The sequence below is a fragment of the Microchirus variegatus genome (genome assembly GCF_963457635.1).
Source record: "Microchirus variegatus genome assembly, chromosome: 2".
NCBI lineage: Eukaryota > Metazoa > Chordata > Actinopteri > Pleuronectiformes > Soleidae > Microchirus > Microchirus variegatus.
This window is the reverse complement of record NC_139803.1, coordinates 13,310,067-13,330,972: the sequence shown is the minus strand read 5'-3', so window position 1 is coordinate 13,330,972 and position 20,906 is coordinate 13,310,067. Positions and strand designations below refer to the sequence as shown.

Genomic DNA, 20,906 nt, shown 5'->3' with positions numbered 1-20,906 from the left:
AGGGTTCTTCTACAAGGGCTGAGGTTCTACCTGGAACCATTTTTCAAGAGTTCTTGGTAACACTCATGGTTCCAGTATGATCCACAGAACCCTTTAAAATCCCTTTCCTGAATAAAGGGTTTTAAAAGGGTTCTTGGTGGAACCCTCCAAAAAATTTTTTCTACCTGGAGCCAAAAAGGGTTCTCCTATGAGGACAAGCCGAAGAACCTTATATGGTTCTAAGAGTATAAGATCGGAGAGCCTTCATATTTAATCTCTGTGTAAAATCCATGAGTAAAACCGTCTCTTCAAGGACTTTTGCCAGTTTTAGTTTCTCGTACCCTTTGATTCCACTAAGTTTAACCTTCACAGTAAACTGAAATCTGCCTCATCAAGAATACTGAATCCCTCGTCACATCACAACATCAGTTCAGTTTGAAAATGACTGAGCACAAATACAGTGAGGCAATCTGCAAGTTGTGCCCGTTTATTTACACTAAAACCGATCAATATACAGTACATTTTGTTTCGTAATTGTTGTTTTAGCACTTAATGGTGTCGTGTTTCCTAACAGTATTCATCATTTTTTTTTAATAGACTGCATGAACCCATGAAACAGTATAGCACCTTTGCAATACGGCCATTTTGAGTCAAAGAGCCGAGACATCACTCTGAGCCAAAAGCTGTTTCAAACATGCATGTTTCATGAATATGTTGTCTGTAATGTGTGTGTGTGTGTGTGTGTGTGTGTTTGTGCAGGATTCATATCGTTTGCTAATTTAACTTAAACGCTAGATATATACAGCACAGAGCAACAGTGTATGCGTTTAAAAAGTAGCCGCTTCCTTCGTCCTCGGAAAACGCCAAACTACTCAGTCTGGTTCCCGTCTAGGGCAAAGCGTACGACGCCGCTGCTCCTGCGAGGTTCGGGCCTCTCCAGGGGAGGTGTCGGCGGGGGTTCTCCTCCGACAGCGCCCTGGGAATGACGATGACCGGGTCGGAGAAGCTCGTCCTTAGCATCTCTAGGAGGGCAGCACATGGTTACGAGAACAGAGAAGGAGACACAGAGAGAGAGAGACATAATGAGCCTGAATGGACAGCAAGACGATGGGGGGGTTGAGTTGAGTGGAACACCCAGTGACCGCTCATTAAAGAGCATACATAAAAAAATTTTTTTTGTTGTGGCAAATGATTCACAGCGTGACTCTAAAGCTCTGCTGACGATGGATTGGACAGCTTGGATCAATCAAAGCCATTGGTTACTGAGTTTGTGACATGAATTCCAGGGGGTAAATGGTGCAATGAGGGTCTTTGGGTGTTCTGTGGAGCAAAGATACAAGACAGTACAAGTATGGCTCAATCCCATTTCACCCCTTGCTCCTACTTCTTTGTCCTAACCGTCCTAATCGTCCCAATTCATGTTGAGTTCAAGGAGTAGGGTGAATTGTGAGGGCAAACTAACCCCTCTTATGTTTATTTTTTGGGGGCACACTTCATATAAAGTGTTATATTTCCCAGATGAAGTGAGTACAATGCAACTGTCATCATCATACTCATAATGTTGTGTAGCAACACCAAAAACCAACACAACCTGTTTGCAGCCTCTTGTTATTACACTCTTAGAAATAAGGGTTCCAAAAGGGTTCTTCTAGGGCTGAGGTTCTACCAGGAACCATTTGCTTCGGAAAAGGGTTTTTTCAAGGGTTCTTGGTAACACTAATGGTTCCAGTAAGAACCATGTTGATCCAGAGAACCTTTTCCTGAATAAAGGGCTTTAAAAGGGTTCTTGGTAACACTAAGGTAACATGTAACAGTTCCACCTGGAACCAAAAATGGTTCTCCTATGAGGACAAGCCAAAAAAACGTATATGGTTCTATGGAGTGTACCATAAATTGATCCACCAGGCATTGAAGACATTTTCATCTCAGGCTATTTTAACCACTGACACCTGGCAAAGGGGTAGAAGTAAAACTGACAAAATGGGACTGAGCCTCAAGAGTGAGAAACCACTGACATGCACTTACACTTTCCTTTGTCCTGTCCAAAGCTGAGCTGCTTCCCTGCCATTGCATTCATACTCACCCCCATCTGACTCCGTCACACATCCATGCCAAAATCTCAACAGATATTCTTTGAGACTAAACTGGAAAATCAGAGTGCAGGTCCAACAGAAAACAGCGGCGACATGCGTTTGAGGTAGATTCAAAAATGGCAAAGGAAAAACAGAAAAATTCAAAACATAGTATAAAACCAAAAGCCATCATTTCCATAATTATCGCATGTGATGCGGCGACCTCCACTCTCCTCTCGGGTGAAAAATGAATCCCCGTAAATTCACAATTCAAGCTGGCATTCAGGCTGAGAGAGAGAGCGAGAAGGAGAGGGTGAAGCTCTGCAGTCATGAAGTTGGAGATGAGAGGACTAACATCTGTGACCTTGCAACCCTTTACCCTAGTGTCCATATGGAAGAGAAACACACCGCACAATAATGTGCTGGTTCACCAGAAAACAACAAAAAATGAAACAAAAGTGTGCCACTGTCATAGAAAACACAAGTCGACTCCATGGAGACACATGAATGAGTATGAGTGGCATTTGTGGACTCATGGTCTGTTTTCTTTTGTGTCGTTCTCAGCCGGTTACCTGGGATCGGGTAGCGCACAGCCCCACAGGTGTTGCTTTAGAGTCTGCACCCAGCCAATGTCTCGGATTGGCTGGCAGAGTTGTATGTAGTGGTGCTGTTTTAGCACAACCCTTCAAATGAATCAGAATGTCACTCATTAGCACACAGAAACAAGGACAGAGAGCATCATCCAAGTGGGACATCCTCAAAACCACTTCTAACGTTCACCAATCTTAAGTATGAGAATGAGATCTCAGCAAATGTAGTACAACACATGTGGTTGTGTTTTTAATGTATAAATTAAAGGGGCTATATGTAGCACTGTTGCAGCCAATATGATCACAATTTAATTCATAATTGTGGGCCGTAAACTCTTGGACACGCACTGTGGGATGAAAATGATACCGAATCTAAAAAGCCTCAGTATCGTTCTCAAAAATGTCTCAACCAGAAAAGTAGAAAAACAAGGGTCTGCAGTGGAGATGTGTAAAAATATCTTATAAAACACAGAGGAGAAGTTAAAGACAGACATGCCAAGGTGAGCTAACACTTCGCAAGCTACACTTTTTCTTAAGGTGGATGTTTCGGCTAAGTGTGCGGGTTTGTGCGTGAAGACCGACAGTGTTTTAAACTGACTGTTTGCACAGAGCATCACTTACAATGTCACTCAAGTAAAAGCAGATACTAAACCATGTCCAGTCAGTTTGTAAGGTAATGTTAGGGGTTAAAAATTCCCATATTGATCGCAAACTTCATACTGTTTTTTAGTGGTTGTTCCCCTCCTTTAAGCAATAACAAAAACAACAATTAGAGAGAAGACCAGATGGCGTGGAAACACACGTGAAGGACTACGTCCATGAAGGTTTGGTCCTGTTTAAGTTGAAGTTCTAAGTGTCGCTCTGTGCATATAGTCAAACTGGAATTGCCGTAAACATTTTAAAAACCTAAAGGCTGCTTCAGTTGTACAGGTTTTACATATATCCCCTTTAACTTGAGACCTACGAAGCATATGACGTGTTCTGGAATAAGTTTCTGGACATCCTTTGACATGCTGCATGAAAAGTACAGGATGAGATCGTGGAATATATTGAGGTACAAGGTGCAGCAATAATATATTCTGGAGTTCTCAGATGAGGGGTGTGCAACATGCAGGGCCCGGAGAGGATGCCAGAGCTCATGCCAGAATGTGTACGCAATCTTGGATAAGCATAGAAAGTTGTGAGCAAAAGTTCTCTTCCATGTGGATTTGTCCGTCTCACAAAGACAAAGACCGAGGACAAGAGACAACACTGACAGATACCCTTCGTCTTAACAAAAGGAAGCAAGAAGACACTGCTTTTTCTGCTTTTTTTTTGGAATTTATTTGTTATATTTCATTAAATATGAGCAAGCAGGTAGAAACACAAGCACGTCACAGTCAAATTTTCTATCATTATTATTCTTTTTTTTTCCTTTTTTCTTTTTGCCCAAGAGACATAACTTTCTTTACCATACTTTCTATCCTTATTTGGCTAAAATCACAAAGATAGCACCAGGTGTGTGGTGTGCTAAGCACTGTATACATGTACCGCCCTCCCCACAAGCCCCAACCACCCGCCAACCACCCTCCACCCACCCCTCGTCTGTGTTGCATGAATTCCCAAAACCAAAGGCTGCAAAACACTCATGAGTCTGGCCCTCGTTCCTGATGTTCGGCTTGGACAGACGTGGTGGCGGCGATGATGGTTGCAGCTCAGACACCACAGAAAACACTCATCTGGTCGGGATGGAGGGAGATAGCGATAGAGCGAATGGAAACAGTGCTCTTAAAATAGGTGCTTCTATACACTCGTAGAAATAAGGGTTCCAAAAGGTTCTACCTGGAACCATTTGTATAACCTGAGGAGTGGGGAAAGGGTTTTTCAAGGGTTCTTGGTAACACTAATGGTTCCAGTAAGAACCATGTTGATCCAGAGAACCCTTTAAAACCCCTTTCTGGAGCAAAGGGTTTTAAAAGGGTTCTTGGTGGAACCCTCCAAAAGGGTTCCAGGTAGAACCGTTATAAAAAGGTTCGACCTGGAGGCAAAAAGGGCCAAAGCCGAAGAACCTTATGTGGTTCTACTTAGCACTTCTATTTCTAAGAGTGTATGTACATACACTACCGTTCAAAAGTTTTGGGTCACTTAGAAATGTCCTTATTTTTGAAGGAAAAGCACTTTTTTTCAATGATTATAACATTAAATGAATCAGAAATACACTCTATACATTGTATACAATGTATAGACTATTCTAGCTAGAAACGTCTGGTTTTAGTGGAATATGTACATAGGTGTATCTGGCCCATTTCCAGCAACCATCTCTCCAGTGTTCTAATGGTACATTGTGTTTGCTAATGGTGTTAGAAGGCTATTGGATGATTAGAAAACCCTTGAAAACCTTTTTAAGCAAAGTTTGAAAGGCAAAATCATTATTTCTAATCTTGTCAATGTCTTGATTCTATTCATTTTGCAACTCTTTTTAAGAATAAAAGTGTGACTTTTAATGGTAAACACCAACAAATTGTATAGGTGACCTCAAACTTTTGAACGGTAGTGTAATTAAGCTAAGATTTAAAGAAAGCAGTCTGGACCAACTTGGCTCTGAGACTCACCAATGCCAACGTGTAACCCTGCAGTTATAAATACACAGATTCCATCAAGAGAGATTATAATTGTTTCAAAACAGATTAACATGTACAATACGACTTAACTCTCGCCATCCCCTTTACCTTTAACCTTTGTCTGACTGAGGGAAATCTGGATTAAACCAGATTTTTTTTTTAAACCCAGAAGCTCTTACAAAACCATCACAAATTATGAAAAACAATCAACCTCGATCTCATCGAACCAACATACTCTTCATACTTTCTGCTTGAATTGAGGCAAAAACAGGAAGCGCAAACGTGGATTTGCACGCACATGAGAGGAATTAGTGATCTTATTATTTGTGCCTATAAGCCGTTACTAACAAATCGCAGTGTAGTGAATTTGTGCTCAGTCCATTAGCCGTGATGGGAAAGCTGCTGGTAAGCAGCAACATGAGCCGTCTGCAGTCTAATCACATCGCTGGGCAGCGTATACGTCCTCAAACAGAGTGTTGACGCTGACAGTTCCACACTTTGAAACTCACTGTCTCTCTGAATCTGAAAAGTGTTGTTCCTCTCATGTTATCGAATACTCATCAGCTATGGTGTTTAATGCATAATCTTGTCTTGTGTGGTCCACGTGGTTCGTTGGCAATAAAAATGGACTGAAAATAATAAATAACACGCAGCCAGCAACATAATTCAGTTATAAACAAACAGAGAAGAGAAAGCGCTGAAGACAGAGCAGCCGTGGTGGACCAGACACTCAGCAAGCTGGACATTTATCAAAGATTTTCTGATTTTTGTTCAATCCAGAAAGCAAAGTGACAAAAACAACAACAAATCTATATGTAAATATAAATGAAATACAACAAAAAGAGGGAAAATCCTTGATAAACTCAACAAAGCAATCTGCTCGGCTGATCAAACGCCAACCCTTCAGAATTGCTCCGTTGGTGGGCCCATATCACAAAAAGCCATCCATTGGCTAACCAGGCAGCCGGTAGCCATGGCAACCTGGAGATGGAGGCGAGCAGAGCAGAGTGGGGCGGGGGTGGTGGGTGGTGGATGTCGTCGAATGGCGGAGGAAGCGTGTGCTCCTACTCCTTATTACAGATCTAACATACAGTGAGGCAGGGCGAGCGATGGATGACAATGTCAACATCTTAGCCTAGCGTCGGTGTACAACTGTGACCCAGAGGTAGCGAGAGAAGAATGAAAGAGTGATACAAAGAGGGGACAGAAGACAGAGAGATGACAACAAAGAGGGAAATCTGAACTCATTTTGCAGCCTCTGTGTCTGATTTCCCCCCCAAAAAATGATATATATATATAAGAAATAAAAGGAGAAGTAGTGCTAAATGATTTTTACTCTTTTGCCTCAGCCAGTTTGTTGTTCATCTCTTTACTTTTCTCCTTGTCGCCCACTGCTGGCCGGTTCTCAGGCAGGTTCTCTGAGGTGGTCTTCTTGGCGCCCCTCAGGCCGGCGCTCTGCTTATCTTTGGCTTTCCTCACTGGCCTGCTTTGGCCTGCCGGTGTGGCTCCAGACTTTTTGGGTTTAGAGCGAAGGACACTATTTCTGTCCACCTAAGGATGTTGGATAGTGGAGATCAGATCGCTGAGAAGGCTTCCAAAAGTGTGATGTGTGCTACGTTTTACAGCATGACAGTGATACTTGTTTCCCCCCCTTTCCTAAATGTACATTACGACACACGGTGCATCCTCACCTGTTTAATGGGGTCTATGTAAGGCTCGCTGTACAAACTGCGTATCCTCCGTCTCTCCTGGGCCTTGTTGTCAGCCGACCGCAGAGGGACCTGTCCCTTGTAGGTGGCGCTGTAGCTGGTCTCCAGGCTGGTCTTCTCATCCGGGGGCAGGTACTGAGACTTGGCCCGGATCATTTTGGTCGGCTTCACATCTCTGTACGCCTTAAATTCGGTTCTGTGGGGAAAGACGGAAGACGCTTTAACAATCCTGGACACTCAAAGCTAATGAAGGGATGAGTTCTGGGTTAATAATTTCTGTAAATGCTTATAATAACAAAAGACCTCATTTGGTGATGCCAGGAATGGATCATGAGAATTGTTGTGTTTATTATTTATTTGATTGTCCTATGCATTTGCAAATTACTGGAAAGGCTTTGGCTGCAGAACAGGCAGAAAAAAAGCAGTATTTGTGATCAATTATGTCGCTTTTCCACGACACGGTCCCGGCACGACTCGCCTCGCCTCAGCACAGCTTTTTTGCTTTTCCATTAGCGATAGTACCTGGTGGTACCTGGTACTTTTTTTGATTGGTCAAAGAGTGTCGTCACAGGAAGAGGCATGAGCTGAATGTATGTATCAGTTAAAACGACTTAAAATCATCAAAACATCTCCAACAATTACCACGGAAATCTTTAAAATCTCAATATTTAACAGAGGAGTCTGGCGTATTTAGCAACAGCACTGCAGTATTTAAATTCAGTGGCTGTCTACAGGAAGTAGAGAACAAATCTTTTTAATTATCAATTCTAATGATTCAGTTACAATGAAAACAACTGAGTCGAGCCGTGACGAGGTGACGCAAGGCAGTACTATGTTGTTGAAAAGCGGCATTAGTGACAAATACACACAATTCACACACTCTGTTACTTTGAATAGATTAGATTAGAATTTTTTGATCCCACACCAGAGGGGAATTCACTTTAACAAATGTCAAAAAAGGACAAAAAATAGACATAAAATAAGCAATAACAAAGATGTAGTAGAGTAGTAGTATGTATATGAGAAATTATTTAAAACATTAACATTATAACACATTTACAACGATACGATGTGGAACTTTCATGATAGAAAGTAAACATGAATAAAGTGCAGTGGCAGACAACAGATTACTGCAGATTATATTGGATAACTTTGCCAACATCCTCCCTCTCACCCACTTCCTCAGTGTAGTCCAGAGGGCAGAGGCACTCTAGGACTCTCTTGCAAACAAGATTTTTAATCTCAATGATGTTTTATTTCTGGTGAAATTAAGGTTGCATTTGTTTTGTTCATGGAAAATGTAAGTGCCAGCCAATCCAACAATAATAGTAATACTAGAATGCATTTCTATAGTGCTTTTTACAAATGCTCAAAGACATTTTACAACGACATGAAACGAGAAACTGCTGATAAATGACTATAGAACAACAAAGCATGTCAGAGAGACTGAGGAAGAGGAGGTTGTGCGAGCTGCCACAGTGTGACCGTGTGATGAAGGTCAGCAGCGTGTCCTTCACACACGCTCTCTCTGCTTCGTCGTCCTCCTCACATTTCAAAACGTAAGGATACGTGATGTAGCAGCAGAGCGAGAACAGCCACACAGCAGCTCCACACCAACTGCATGTGAATGTGTTCCTCCTTTACACCAAATTTGCCTCTGAACTATTCTGTATGTCCTCTGCATTCGTCCATTTGCAGGAAACTAGTATATATCTACTAGTTCAGCTTAGTCCCATAAAGGCTAAGGCAGGCCCTGTACCTACTTATTATAAAGAAAGTACGACATGTTGTGGAAATTCCCTCTGCTGCTGGTGAAGAATGAAATAGGGACTTCTGTCGGTAAAGAAAAGGTCAATCAACCCATGAGTGGTCGAAGCTGAAGAAAGACCCAGAGCATGGCGAGATCTAAAACTTTTATACCCAAGGAACACCCCTATCACATCCCTTTTGTCTATTGCAGGTATCAGAGCCGACCCCACACAGAGGTATCCTGCACAATGTTGTATTAAGGTGCAAAGTTGAGTTTAGACATCCTAATTTGAATACACAAAAGGACCTGGTATCTTATGTTAGGAAAGGGGTGTTGGGCAGCTCTCGCTGTGAGACAAAGAAATTGAATTTGCCATTACAGACTGTAGGTTACGCAGAGACTCTGCGTCGACGCAGAGCCTGTAGAAGAGCCTCTGCGTCGTCTCCGACTGCACAAAATATTTTTTAAGTGTCCGTCACTCCGTCAAGGGACAACGGAGACGGCAAGAGCTGCGATTGGTCCTCAGGACAGGCTGAGCGAAGCTGCTCTGTGCCGGCTCACAGTGCGCACCGCGCGTCCACAGACACAGAGCTCATCCCCGCCAATAACGCCGCTGCCAAACTATAAATACGTCATATCTTAACACACACAGCACATGTTTAAACTCTAAATGGCCAGTTTCTCGCCTCAAATTATCTTAAAACTGCGTTCCGTCACACAGAAAAGTGAGAAACGGCTACTGTTTCAACAACAACAGTCTTTCTCTCTATTTCTTTCTCGGACGCCATTGCTCACTGTAACCTGAAGCAGAACAACCTTGCGCAGCGACCCCTACTGATCGGGCGGGAAATTGCAGCGCGTGTCCGTCACCACGACGCAGAAGTATAAAGGCTCGAGGAGTCTCCGTGGTGACGCAGACGGATAACGCATACGCAGTCGGAGAAGTATAATGTGGCCTTAAGATAGTAAGTGCATGAAATGTGGAAAAGAAAATAGGTGACACAGTTCAGAGCCAAGCAAAGAAGGCAAGACTCACTGAAACAGCTCATTAGAAAACAGGACCTGCTTGGACAGAAGAGCAAACAAGACAAAAACTGCTGTACTGGAGACTCTATTAGAGCTTATATAGAGCGTATAAGGCCAAGTCTAATGGAAAGACATCAATTCAATAACTGCAGCAAAGGAAAACAGCCATTGAGACAACATGTGGCAGGGACAAGCACATTGATTTTAAATCCTCTAACGTTGTTATTATGACACTGAGGAGGACGCCGCGAGACTGCAGCTCAACTTTCCATCTGAGCGTAAAAAGCTGAGTTCTGACCACATGAGTTCTGCTGGAGGATTATGGTGGAACAGCACGAGGGAGAAAAACAACAGCGCTCTAATCACATTTCCCTCGCCATGTTGACTTACCAGTGTCACTACTTCATGAGAGAATGTTACATGGTCAGATGACGCTCCCAAAATCTGCACTTTACTTGTTTAAGGACATTTATTTGACATATATTATGATATATATATTTTTAGTTGTTTTCCAAGTGTCCACTTAACAACCAGCAATGGGGATTGGGCACCACTTGGCCATGGGCTGCTCCTTGTATGGTCTATGGAGATTAAAGAATGTAATAGATTTTGGAAACCGTTCACGTTTTTACAGTAAGTTCTCCTCCTTGTGGTCGAGTGTGAATGTTTTGATGGCATGTATGATGTAGTATATAGTGTGTTAATACGCCACCATGTTAAAATTGCATACTTAAATAGACGAGAAATACTTTATTTGGTAAAGTTGGGGTTCCAAAGTTCTGTGGATTTTCAAAATTGGAAACTTTCCATGGGAATTAACAGGAATAAACTGGACATTTTCAAAACTGAGGGTTGGGAATTTAAATATAGCTGGAAAGTCGTCTATTGCAGCATAAATATTGGCTAAAAACAATATCGATTTGATGCAAATACAGTTGAATATCAATGCTATTCCTCAGTCAGAGGCACATAGCACACTACTTACTGCAGGCCTGTTGAGGCCACCACACTCCCTACATGCACATCACATGACATGGATGCATTATAAGAACTGGATAAAGTACCTCCCCCATTGGCTTGCAGCTATTTTTTCCCGGTGGCCACTCATGGTACTGCAACAAAAGGCACGTTTCCCATAGACCACAATAGTAGTGAGACAAACAAAAGTTCCCATGGAAAGTTTCTGGAAATTAACTGGGAATTTTCCACCCCTTTGCAAGAAGTAAATGTATCTGTATTGTATTATGTATGTATTTCTAGTCTTTTAGAGATTAACCTGAACCCAAGTCCCATTTCACCACAAGGCAAAAAGCTAACTCTTTATGATACAAAGGCTGCTGACAGAGATATGGTCATTGAATACAGAAATAGCTCCAGTGGGGAAACCACACAGAAACGCTGTTACGTAAAACAACCAAAGTCCACTTTCAATGCTCAACCGAGCCAAGAAGCCACAGAGCTGAGCCGGGTTACACAACAACGTCCAAGGCCAAGAGTGTAAAGGCCTCACATGAAACCACACACGGGTGTGTGTGTGTGTGTGTGTGTGTGTGTGTGTGTGTCTTTGACAGAGACAAAGTGTGGTTGAGACAGTGTTCACAGACTGATACAGCAGGCTCTGCTCTGCTCTAAGATAGCTGCTATTCACCGACATATGACTGCGTAACAATAAGGCCTATGTCTCTGAGGTCAGCGTGTACTTGGTACGTGTTTAAAAGGCAGTGCTCACAAAAGCCTTGTGGACGTCACACGACCGTTATCTAGTGCGCTTCGCTAATGTACATCGCTGCTGAGAAAAGGCTGTTTCATTCAAAATATCATCTCAGGCCATAGAGTTAGACAGCAGTTCACTGAGATGGTGCAGCATAGACACAGGGAGATGAGGTACTGAACAAAAAATCAGAACATTAGAAAAGACTAATATACCCAGATAATGAGATGGATCTTAGAAATAAAAGTGATAAGTAGAACCATATAAGGTTCTTCGGCTTGTCCTCATAGCAGAACCCTTTTTGGCTCCAGGTACAGGTACCCTTTTGGAGGGTTCCACCAAGAACACTTTTAAAACCCTTTAAAGGGTTCTCTGGATCAAAATGGTTCTTACTAGGACCATTAGTGTTACCAAGAACCCTTGAAACCCTTTCTTTGGGAAAGGGTTTTTCAGAAGCAAATGGTTCCAGGTAGAACCTCAGCCCCTGCAGAAGGACCATTTTGGAACCCTTATTTCTAAGAGTGTATGGCATGTTTACCTTCAGTTAAACCAGTTGGACAGTTTCCATTGATGGCTAAAACCAACAGAAGACGTTGATACACAGACAAAAGTGGCAAAAACATGGTGAAACTACAGCCAGTACTCTTTTGGGACTGACAAAGAAATATCCAATCCTTTACATAGACTGAACATAAAAGCTGTCTTATGTTCAGTCTATGTAAAAAATTGGATATTTCTAAGTACAGGGGTGATCGTCACCAAAAGGCCCATTTATACTCTACGCAAAAAGACAGACGAATAAGATTATTTATAGCTAATGATATATCGCTTTCTGTGTTTCCTGGTGTGTTATTCATACCAGGAGTTCATTTCCTCTGCCAACGAGGTTATGTCTTCAGAGCTGGACTGATTGGGGCACGACCCAAAGAACGAGCCATTATGGTAAATTATGGTTTAATGTGGACACAGGATTTTCATCTTCTTCATTTTTTTAAAAAGTACAACAGCGAGTGAAATTTGGAGTGGATCTGGACAATGATCGGAAGTTTCCACACCTCATTTCTTGTGTTTAATACTGAAATCACAACCACGAGTACATACTATATATCAGTCTGATACAGTCGCTTTTAAACTACTTTAAACTACAGCACATTTGGCATTTGCCATATCCAGACCTTTCGAAAAAAATATAGAACTCCATATATAGACGAAATAAACTGGGTTTTATTTACTTTATGACAGACTGTGCTTAGTCAAGTATTTATATCATCAGTTGTATTAGAATTTTTTTCTGATCTTGACCAGTATTGGACCGGTACCAACACTGGGGTCCGTGTACTTAACGGAACCCCTGGGGCGCTCCATACTGAGTGTTTAACGCAGCGGATTCACCACAGGACTTTCCATTCAGTCTGTTTTCTGCTACAAAACTATAGTAAATTAGTGTAAAGATGTGTTTAGACTGCAGGCAAATGTCCATTCAGCACATCTACACTCTTAGAAATAAAAGTGCTAAGTAAAACCATATAAGGTTCTTTGACTTGTCCTCATAGGAGAACCCTTTTTGGCTCCAGGTGGAACCTTTTCATAAAGGTTCCACCTGGAGCCAAAAAAAAAACGCTCATCTGTTCCTTTTGACACATTTCAAACAAGCTCCTCTTGCATCTTCTTTTGTGATCACAGTTTTACAGTTTCTGCCTTTGTTATTCCCCTGAGTCACTGAGGCACTGACTTGGACCGCTGACCCTTCTGACCCACTGTGGTGTGCAGAGAAAGGCCTCGTCATTACTCACTACAGCCAAACACACTGGCACTGACACAGGTGGAAACACGCCAGGGTACAGCACTGCTGCTGAGCTTCAGGCAAACCATGCAGCTCGAACACGGCACTATCTGGACTAACAGAAAGAGTCCTGAGAAAACAGCATAAAAACAAATGTCTGCAAAACTGGAGCTGTCTCGACTCGTACGCGGTTACGATAAAAGCAGCGTGACGGGTTAATGACAGGCTGCGGGAAACCAAGTGGGATTAGAAGGAAAAAATAAAAAACTTCAGTCAGAAAAACAGATCAAACTGTATTTTAATGTCCTACATCAATCACCTCTGCAACTGTTTGGCTATAAATACCACACAGACCTCACGTTTACTGTAAAATACTGCACTGTATTAGTATTATCAATTTTAACATAAATTAGATTAGTTAAAAAACAGACAGTTTATTTGGACATTTCCCAGTCCTTTTATTCTCAGGTTTCCCTGAAACCATTAATCAATTCTATATTCTAAACTTTATGTTGGTTTTCATTGATTTGCAAAAGTGCACTTGAGGCTTGGGAAACCTGAAACAGCGTTTTTTTTCCCAGTCCTTTTACAAAATAAGCCGACAGAGCATCATTCAAATCTTACTTGTTAGGAAATTAAGCTGCTTGTATATCTTTACTGCGTGTACAGATTGGAACCTTGCCTTTGTGTTTGACTCTGTGTCACAGTTACAACAGCACTGGCTTAGAGACAAAAGGACGGTTTGCTTCGCTCTGAGTTTTTTTCTCGATCTGCCCACGCTGCAGCAGCTTTCACTTCCTCACAGTGTTTCTTGGTGTGTCAGTGGGCGTGGAGGCAGCCTGGCTTCTGGTCAATAATCCTCTCCAGGGATCGGCCGGGCCTCCTCTCTATCTCTGGTGCCTCTGAGGCAGGAGCTCAATGGAAAGAGCACATTGCAGAAGCACGCGGGTTTATCTAGTGCTACTGTGGTCACGTCACTAACCAGCCTGGTCAAACCAGGAGAAATACTGCATTTGAACATTCTGGTCAAATTCTGCTTCGGGCCCCATGCAATCTCAAGGTGCTTTCACATCACCATCACTCTCATATCACCACAAACCATTGAAACTCTAAGACCTGTGAGTAAGAAATGTAATCTGGTTCCTGTAGGTGAGACTGGGTTGCAACAGTAACTGTCTCTCTATGGTGATAATCAAATTAAAGTTCTTTTAATTCTGGTTTTCACCTCGGGCTGCAACAACTAATCACATATTACTTATCATTAATAATAGATTAATTGGCTTTTTTGAGTGGTTTTTAGTATATAAGAGTTTTTTAGCTTCTTAGGGTGCTTTCATACCTACAGCATTTGGTGTGCACCAAACGTGTTTGGTCCCTTGGTTCGGTTTGTTTGCGTAGGTGTGAAGGTCCGTTCAACTTTGGTACGGTTCCTCTGGTGTGAAAGCAACCAGACCAAATGGGACGAAACGGTCTAGTTTAATGCATTATGGGTATGAGATGAGATATGGGATTACCCCAAATTTCAGCGGCGCGGACCGTCAGCGTCAGAGTTTAGAGCTCCGAATATGTGAAAGCAAACCGTACCCACGTCTGTTTGCTACATTGTAGCATTTTTCTGACTGGTGCAGACCAAAGCAATCGAACTATAGGTGTGAAAGCGCCCTGAAATATGATTATTTACTGGTTTCTTTGCTAAGAAATCATTCAAACTAATTCCCTTTTCATAATTTCCAGGTTTTGGGACATTTTCTGGACCAAACAATGAATCGATTAATAGAGAAAAGAATGGATAGAGTGATCGATTGTGAAAATAATCGCCCTATTTTCAGAACTGGATTTAATTAATTCATACCATTTATCATATCTGAGGATATTTCCATATGAAATAACTGTAATCATATGATACAATCAGAAGCAGAAATCTGAATTGATGCACCAACTGGATACTGAATATGAGCTGAGGTTTTATATTTGGCTGCAGTGTGCAGAAACACAGGTTTACTACTGGCATAGAAGAATATGAACGACTACCTTCCTGCCTCCTGCTCTCAGAGGTGAAGGATCTGTGTTTCTGCCTTGAATGCTCAACAGAGAAGAACACAGAACTCACTTTGAGTCTCTTGAGCATCTTTGACTGAAAGAGGGAGGATAAAAAGAGGGAAAATGTGTGACAGAATAAATGAAAACACCTCCTCAGTAACTCCCTCACTCTCTCTCTCTAAGTGAACTCAGTGAACCTGCACTACCTGCCTGAGTGGAAGCGATTCACTGATGTTCTCATGCATATACTTGGGAAATTCCTTTGAAATGTCACGCATTATGCACACATCAAATAGTGACTGACAGGATGAACAAAGGCTTTTGTTTTTCTCAACTGCAGAGAAAACAGAAAAGAAAAATAGACAAACAAAGACTACAGCAGCCTCCGTCTCACACTCATGCAGAAAATGACATTTAACGACACGATGCAGTGGCCACATCGGCGCTGGTGACTGGTCGGAAGCTGCACCCAAGATGGAAAAGAAACAGTTAACAGACAGGAAAAAAACTAGTGGCCTTTCATGTTTCTGCAGAGAACTGCAGAGAGGAAATGCTTTGTGATGAGAAAAGCTTCAAAGGTTGATGAAAACTGTGTCCTTGTAAGAGAAAAAGGTCTGTTGTCTGGTGACAGAAAAGACACCTTATGTGGGTCTGCACAAAAACATGGTTCCTGCACTTTCTACACTTTAGAGAGAAGGAGTCGTCATTTTTTTTTTAAAAAAGGTATCTTTTAAAATCCTCTCCATGGCAAAGGTATTTCTATAAATCAAGCAATCTCTAGTTCATGTTGCCAGATTGATTCAAGTTCCCAGAGTTTATCTACATGTCAATTGCTGACATCACTCAGATCTAACTGAACTACCAGACTGTAGCAGCCTCCAGGGGGGATGAGTGCACTCTGGCAACCAGGAAAGGAGCTCTCTCAGGCGGATACAATTCAGACATGAGCCCCCCCTTGTCTCCCTGGTGCCCCAGATTGCTCCAGACTATTAAATGTGCACTGATGCATACATACAGTATGAGATAGAGCACATGTGTGTGCTGCAGGTGTAAGTGTGTGTCTTTACAGTATATGTGCTATTAAACCACAGTTGACCTGCTTTGTGTCGTCCACTGGCAGAAGAAGACAGAAGATGGTTGTCAAGGCTGCTTCCGTGTGTGTGTGTGTGTGTGTGTGTGTGTGTGTGTGTGTGTGTGTGTGTGTGTGTGTGTGTGTGTATAACAGCTGGACGACTCACTCACTCACTAATCTTATGTCAAAATGTCTAAACTAAAGCAGTGACACAAACCAATGTCAGAAAGCCACGACAAGAATATTTCCATGTTAAAACAGCACTTCATAGAATCCATAATGTATAATGTATGAAAAGAGACACAGGATCTCTTTCTCCCTGACCTTCAAAATAAGAGCCACTGACTTCTGGTCAGTCATCATGGAAACGAGTCTATTGCACAGCACTAATTTGCATCTATTCATTTATCAAGAGTGATATCGTCACTGCAATATTCAGCAACATTAGCGTATATTGCATGATTTCCTGATATCGTGCAGCCTTAATTCATACAGTATCATACCATGATATTGTGTGATATTGTAGTGTTTTTGCATTTGCTTACACCGCCATCGAATCTACGGATGATTGCATGTTATAGGAGCAAATAAATCTGAATATTTAAAATAAACTTGCCAAAAAAAACCACACAACTACTTTTTACCTAGAGACAAACAATCAAAGTGATAAATCAATTATCTGGTGATTCATTTAGCCCAAAACCTGCATTCTGAGACAACACTGTGAACATGCAGCCAATTCAAGAGCTGAATCTAATGCTAAAGTATGACTCACTCTGATGCAACAGATACTGGAATATTAAACACCACAAAAATTCAAAACCCAGGTAACAGAGTGAAATATTCATATATCACACCATGTCACACGTTCAGCAGCAGCACAGAGCATGAATACAGCTGTATGAACAGTGATGTACAGCTTTATAAGGCAGGTGAACACGTGACTGGATGCTTATTCATCCATCCACCAGTACCATCATCATCCTCGGCTACATTACATAACAGGACAGGGACGATTAGGCCTCACAGGCCTGAGGACTGAGATACAACCTTAACTTTCCCATATAATTGAATTATTCTCTGTGCTGATTGTGCTGTAACGTTTCTACGTCCTGTTTGTGACTCTGAGCGACTTATTTCCAAGAAAAACCAGCTGGTAAGTGTGTGTGTTTTCCCTCACGCTTATGAGATGAATTGAATAATTAAATAAGGAAAATGTCAGCGCGTCATCTCCGTCAATAAATGAGACTCTCCTGAAGCAGAACTACAGTAAAAAATGTGAACGTGCCGCAATAACAAGCTTATTGACGTTCATTAATAAATGATGGCTGGAAAATATGGTGAATATGGTGCATCATTTTGTTGTCTTTCTGTTTGTTTGCTGCTCATTTAGAAATAAGGAAATTATATATATTAGTATTATAATACATTTACGCCTCTCACCAGATATATTAGTGCTAAAAACCTCATTTAAATATTCAGCGCCAAATAAATCCAAGTGTAATCTGTCTTTATGTTTAGTAAGTGAAGGAAATTAAGTTTTCCAGTGTCTTCCTGATTTTTCAGCTTCTTAAATGTGATTATTTCCTGGTTTCTTTTGCTCCATATGACAAATAAATCATTCAAACTGAATCACTTTGGTTTGTGGCCAAAACAAGACAATTCGAGAACATCATTATTTCCCAGTTTGGTTAAACGGCGATCATGGCAGAAACACGTACTCAGCAAAACTGAAAGTACTCAGTTAATCAAGAAAACAATCGACAGATGAATAGTTGCAGCTCTAGTGAAAGTTGGCAGAAGAAAATGTGAGAATATTGCGTTTGAGGAAGGTGGAAAAGTTGGCATGAAACAGATTCAGTGAATAAAGGATGACTTGCAGAAATCACATGACTGAAACCTATGGAAAAATGCTGTAAACTATGACGCAGAGGTGGAAAAAGTACTAAAATATTGTACTCAGGTAAAAGAACCAATACTTTGATGACATTTTACTCAAGTAGAAGTAAAAGTAGTCATCTGAAAAAGTACTCAAGTAGAAACAAAAAGTAGTTCATTTGAAATGTACTTTAAGTAAAAGTTACTTAGTTACTTTGAGTGAGGTTTTTACTCAGTAACGGATAGGATTTATAATGTAACTACGTACAATACTTCAGTCAATATGTACTCAAGTAAAATACAAAATCCTGATTTTAAATTGTACTTAAAAAATACAAAATACACAAAAAAAGTATTCAATACAGTAACTTGAGTAAATGTATTTTGTTACTTTCCACCTCTGACTATGAGTAAAAGGGATGCATTTGATGAACATTACAGATGGGAAGCAGCAATTAACATGTATTGAATTCGAATGTGCTGTTTTGATTTTGCTTCGCGTTCTTAATTTATGGCACCTAATGGCACCTTGTGGGCCACGAAGACCCGAGTTTCCTCCCACAGTGCCACAAAAACACAACACATAAATCAGTGTTTCCCAACCCTGGTCCTCAGGGAACCCTGCCCTGCTCCAACACACCTGATTCAAATGGTCATCAAGCTCTGCGGAAGCCTGATAACGAGCTGTTCATATGAATCAGGTGTGTTGTGGTACTGTGATGGATGGTGTACCCTGACTTTCCCCCCCCCCCATGACCCTCACGTGAAGGTTAAAGCAGTATTAGATGGATGGATGGCACCTTGTTATCCTTCTGTTGTGACCAAGCCATTAAAGTTACTACTTATCTCCATCAACTATCTCCAATACTCCCAAAAAGTACAGCACTGTACTGAAACTGTACCCCCTTAACAACACGTTGACCCCTGTGACCTCTCAGGTCTGGACTCACTTGTATGATGTTCCTGTTGTTATCTCCTCCTTGATCTGTCTGTTGACAGCGTCCACTGCTTTCCCTCTGCCCTCCGCCTCCACCTTCTTCTCCCCATGTTGTTGTTGTTGTTGTTTACCGGTCCTCTTCTTCCTCTCTTGTCCCTGCAGCAGGTCTTTCTCCTGCACCTTGTCGGCAATAGCGCTCTTCTCCACGCCGCTGTCCGCGTCTGCCGCGTGTTTTTTCGCGTGCCTGGAGCGCTCCGGTGCGCGCTCGTCCCCGGAGGATGTAGTCGTAGGTCTGGGTATCCACGGGTGGTCGTGCCTCTTCGGGATGGGCCACGGCTTGAAGTCCTTCTGGTACTGGGTCTCGCTGTTGAACGGCGTTTCCGGTCCGTGGTACTCGTTCTTGGGCTTGCAGCTCGGTTCCGGTCGCACTTTCCAGTGCTTGAAGTCCTCGCGCATCACCGAGCTGCACACGCGCTCCTCGGAGACGCACCTGCGCGGCGGTCGCGCGCCAGCGCCGGGGTTGTTGTTGTTGTTGGCGGCGGCGCGGGTCTGAGCGCGAGGCGGCTGCGTTTCTATGGTGACCCGGGCCTGCGGCGGCTGCAGCTGGATGTGCTGCAGCTCGGACACGTCCGTGTACTTGGTGAAGACCAAAGGCACCGCAATGTCAGCCTTGTCCAGCTGGTTCCAGAAGCGGGCCATGCAGCACGCCCTGCTGATACAGGGCCACGCCATGGTGCGGTCACTTCACGCGGCTCCACGGGGGAAAAAATATCTCCTTCACCCTGAGAGAGAGAGTGAGAGGGGGAAAAAAAAAAACAAGATGGCTCCACTAATGTTCACGTCAGATTACGATGTCACTTAAAATCCATGAGTGCTCCTGTCTGGAATACACCGCCACAGATTAGAATTTGAGATTAAATACGGGTGGAATGGAAACAGGCGCACTGGTGTCGAGATCCGCTTCCCTATGCGTCCCCGGACTCTTGCAACATCACTCTCTCCACTCCACTCCACAGCACACAGAGACAGTGCAGCCCCGCCCTCCCACTCAGCAACATCCACAGACCCTGGTGCTGATGCTGGAGGAGACAGCAGAGGACACGGATGATGGGGAACCACATCCGGTTTACTGTGTAATGTAGATTCATTCTTCAGACACCCGCAAGAAAAAACATTTTATTATTTCAATTATGTGATTAAACAGAGTCAGAAACAACAGTAATGAAATAATAATAATTAAAACTAGTATCAAAAATGTCTCAGGACGTGGTGCTTTTATTTTGAAAGGCTCACATTGATTTCCATTGTAAGGTTTATAAACCAGACCAACTTATCATAAATAGTGTTTTTATTTATTACACAGTATTTCAGCAAGAGATGTGATGCATTATTATTATTATTATTATGAGAAGACACATAATGTACAATAAGATGAGATTGTTTTCAAGATAGTTGCATCATGCAGTATGTATATAAATATTGTTCATTTGTCTATTCATATTCTGTGTCTACAGAAGATGAAGCTCATGCTTTCACCACATCAACGTGCAAAAGTATTTTAATTCAGTGCATTTTTATTTTTACCTATTTATAAGTAATAATAGAACAACACCAGGGTTGCACGGGTAAAGAACTGCAGGGCAAGGCAGTTTAATTGATTTATTATAGACATATGCCATAGACAGAGACATTATTACAAAAAATGTAATAAATCAATGAGGAAACACACAATTCAAGACAATTTGTGGGAGTGTTAAAA

At 42.1% G+C, this 20,906-nt stretch overlaps 1 protein-coding gene across 1 annotated transcript; it reads right to left on the bottom strand.

The window, feature by feature from the left end:
• Positions 1-847: 847 nt before the first annotated feature.
• map6a (microtubule-associated protein 6a) lies at positions 848-19,879 on the bottom strand (the record flags this gene model as incomplete). Its single annotated transcript, XM_083903491.1, has 5 exons — positions 848-1,001; positions 2,624-2,734; positions 6,578-6,792; positions 6,933-7,146; positions 19,161-19,879. The coding sequence occupies 5 exons, from the start codon at positions 19,877-19,879 to the stop codon at positions 848-850; spliced, it is 1,413 nt and encodes a 470-aa protein (XP_083759617.1).
• Positions 19,880-20,906: the final 1,027 nt, after the last annotated feature.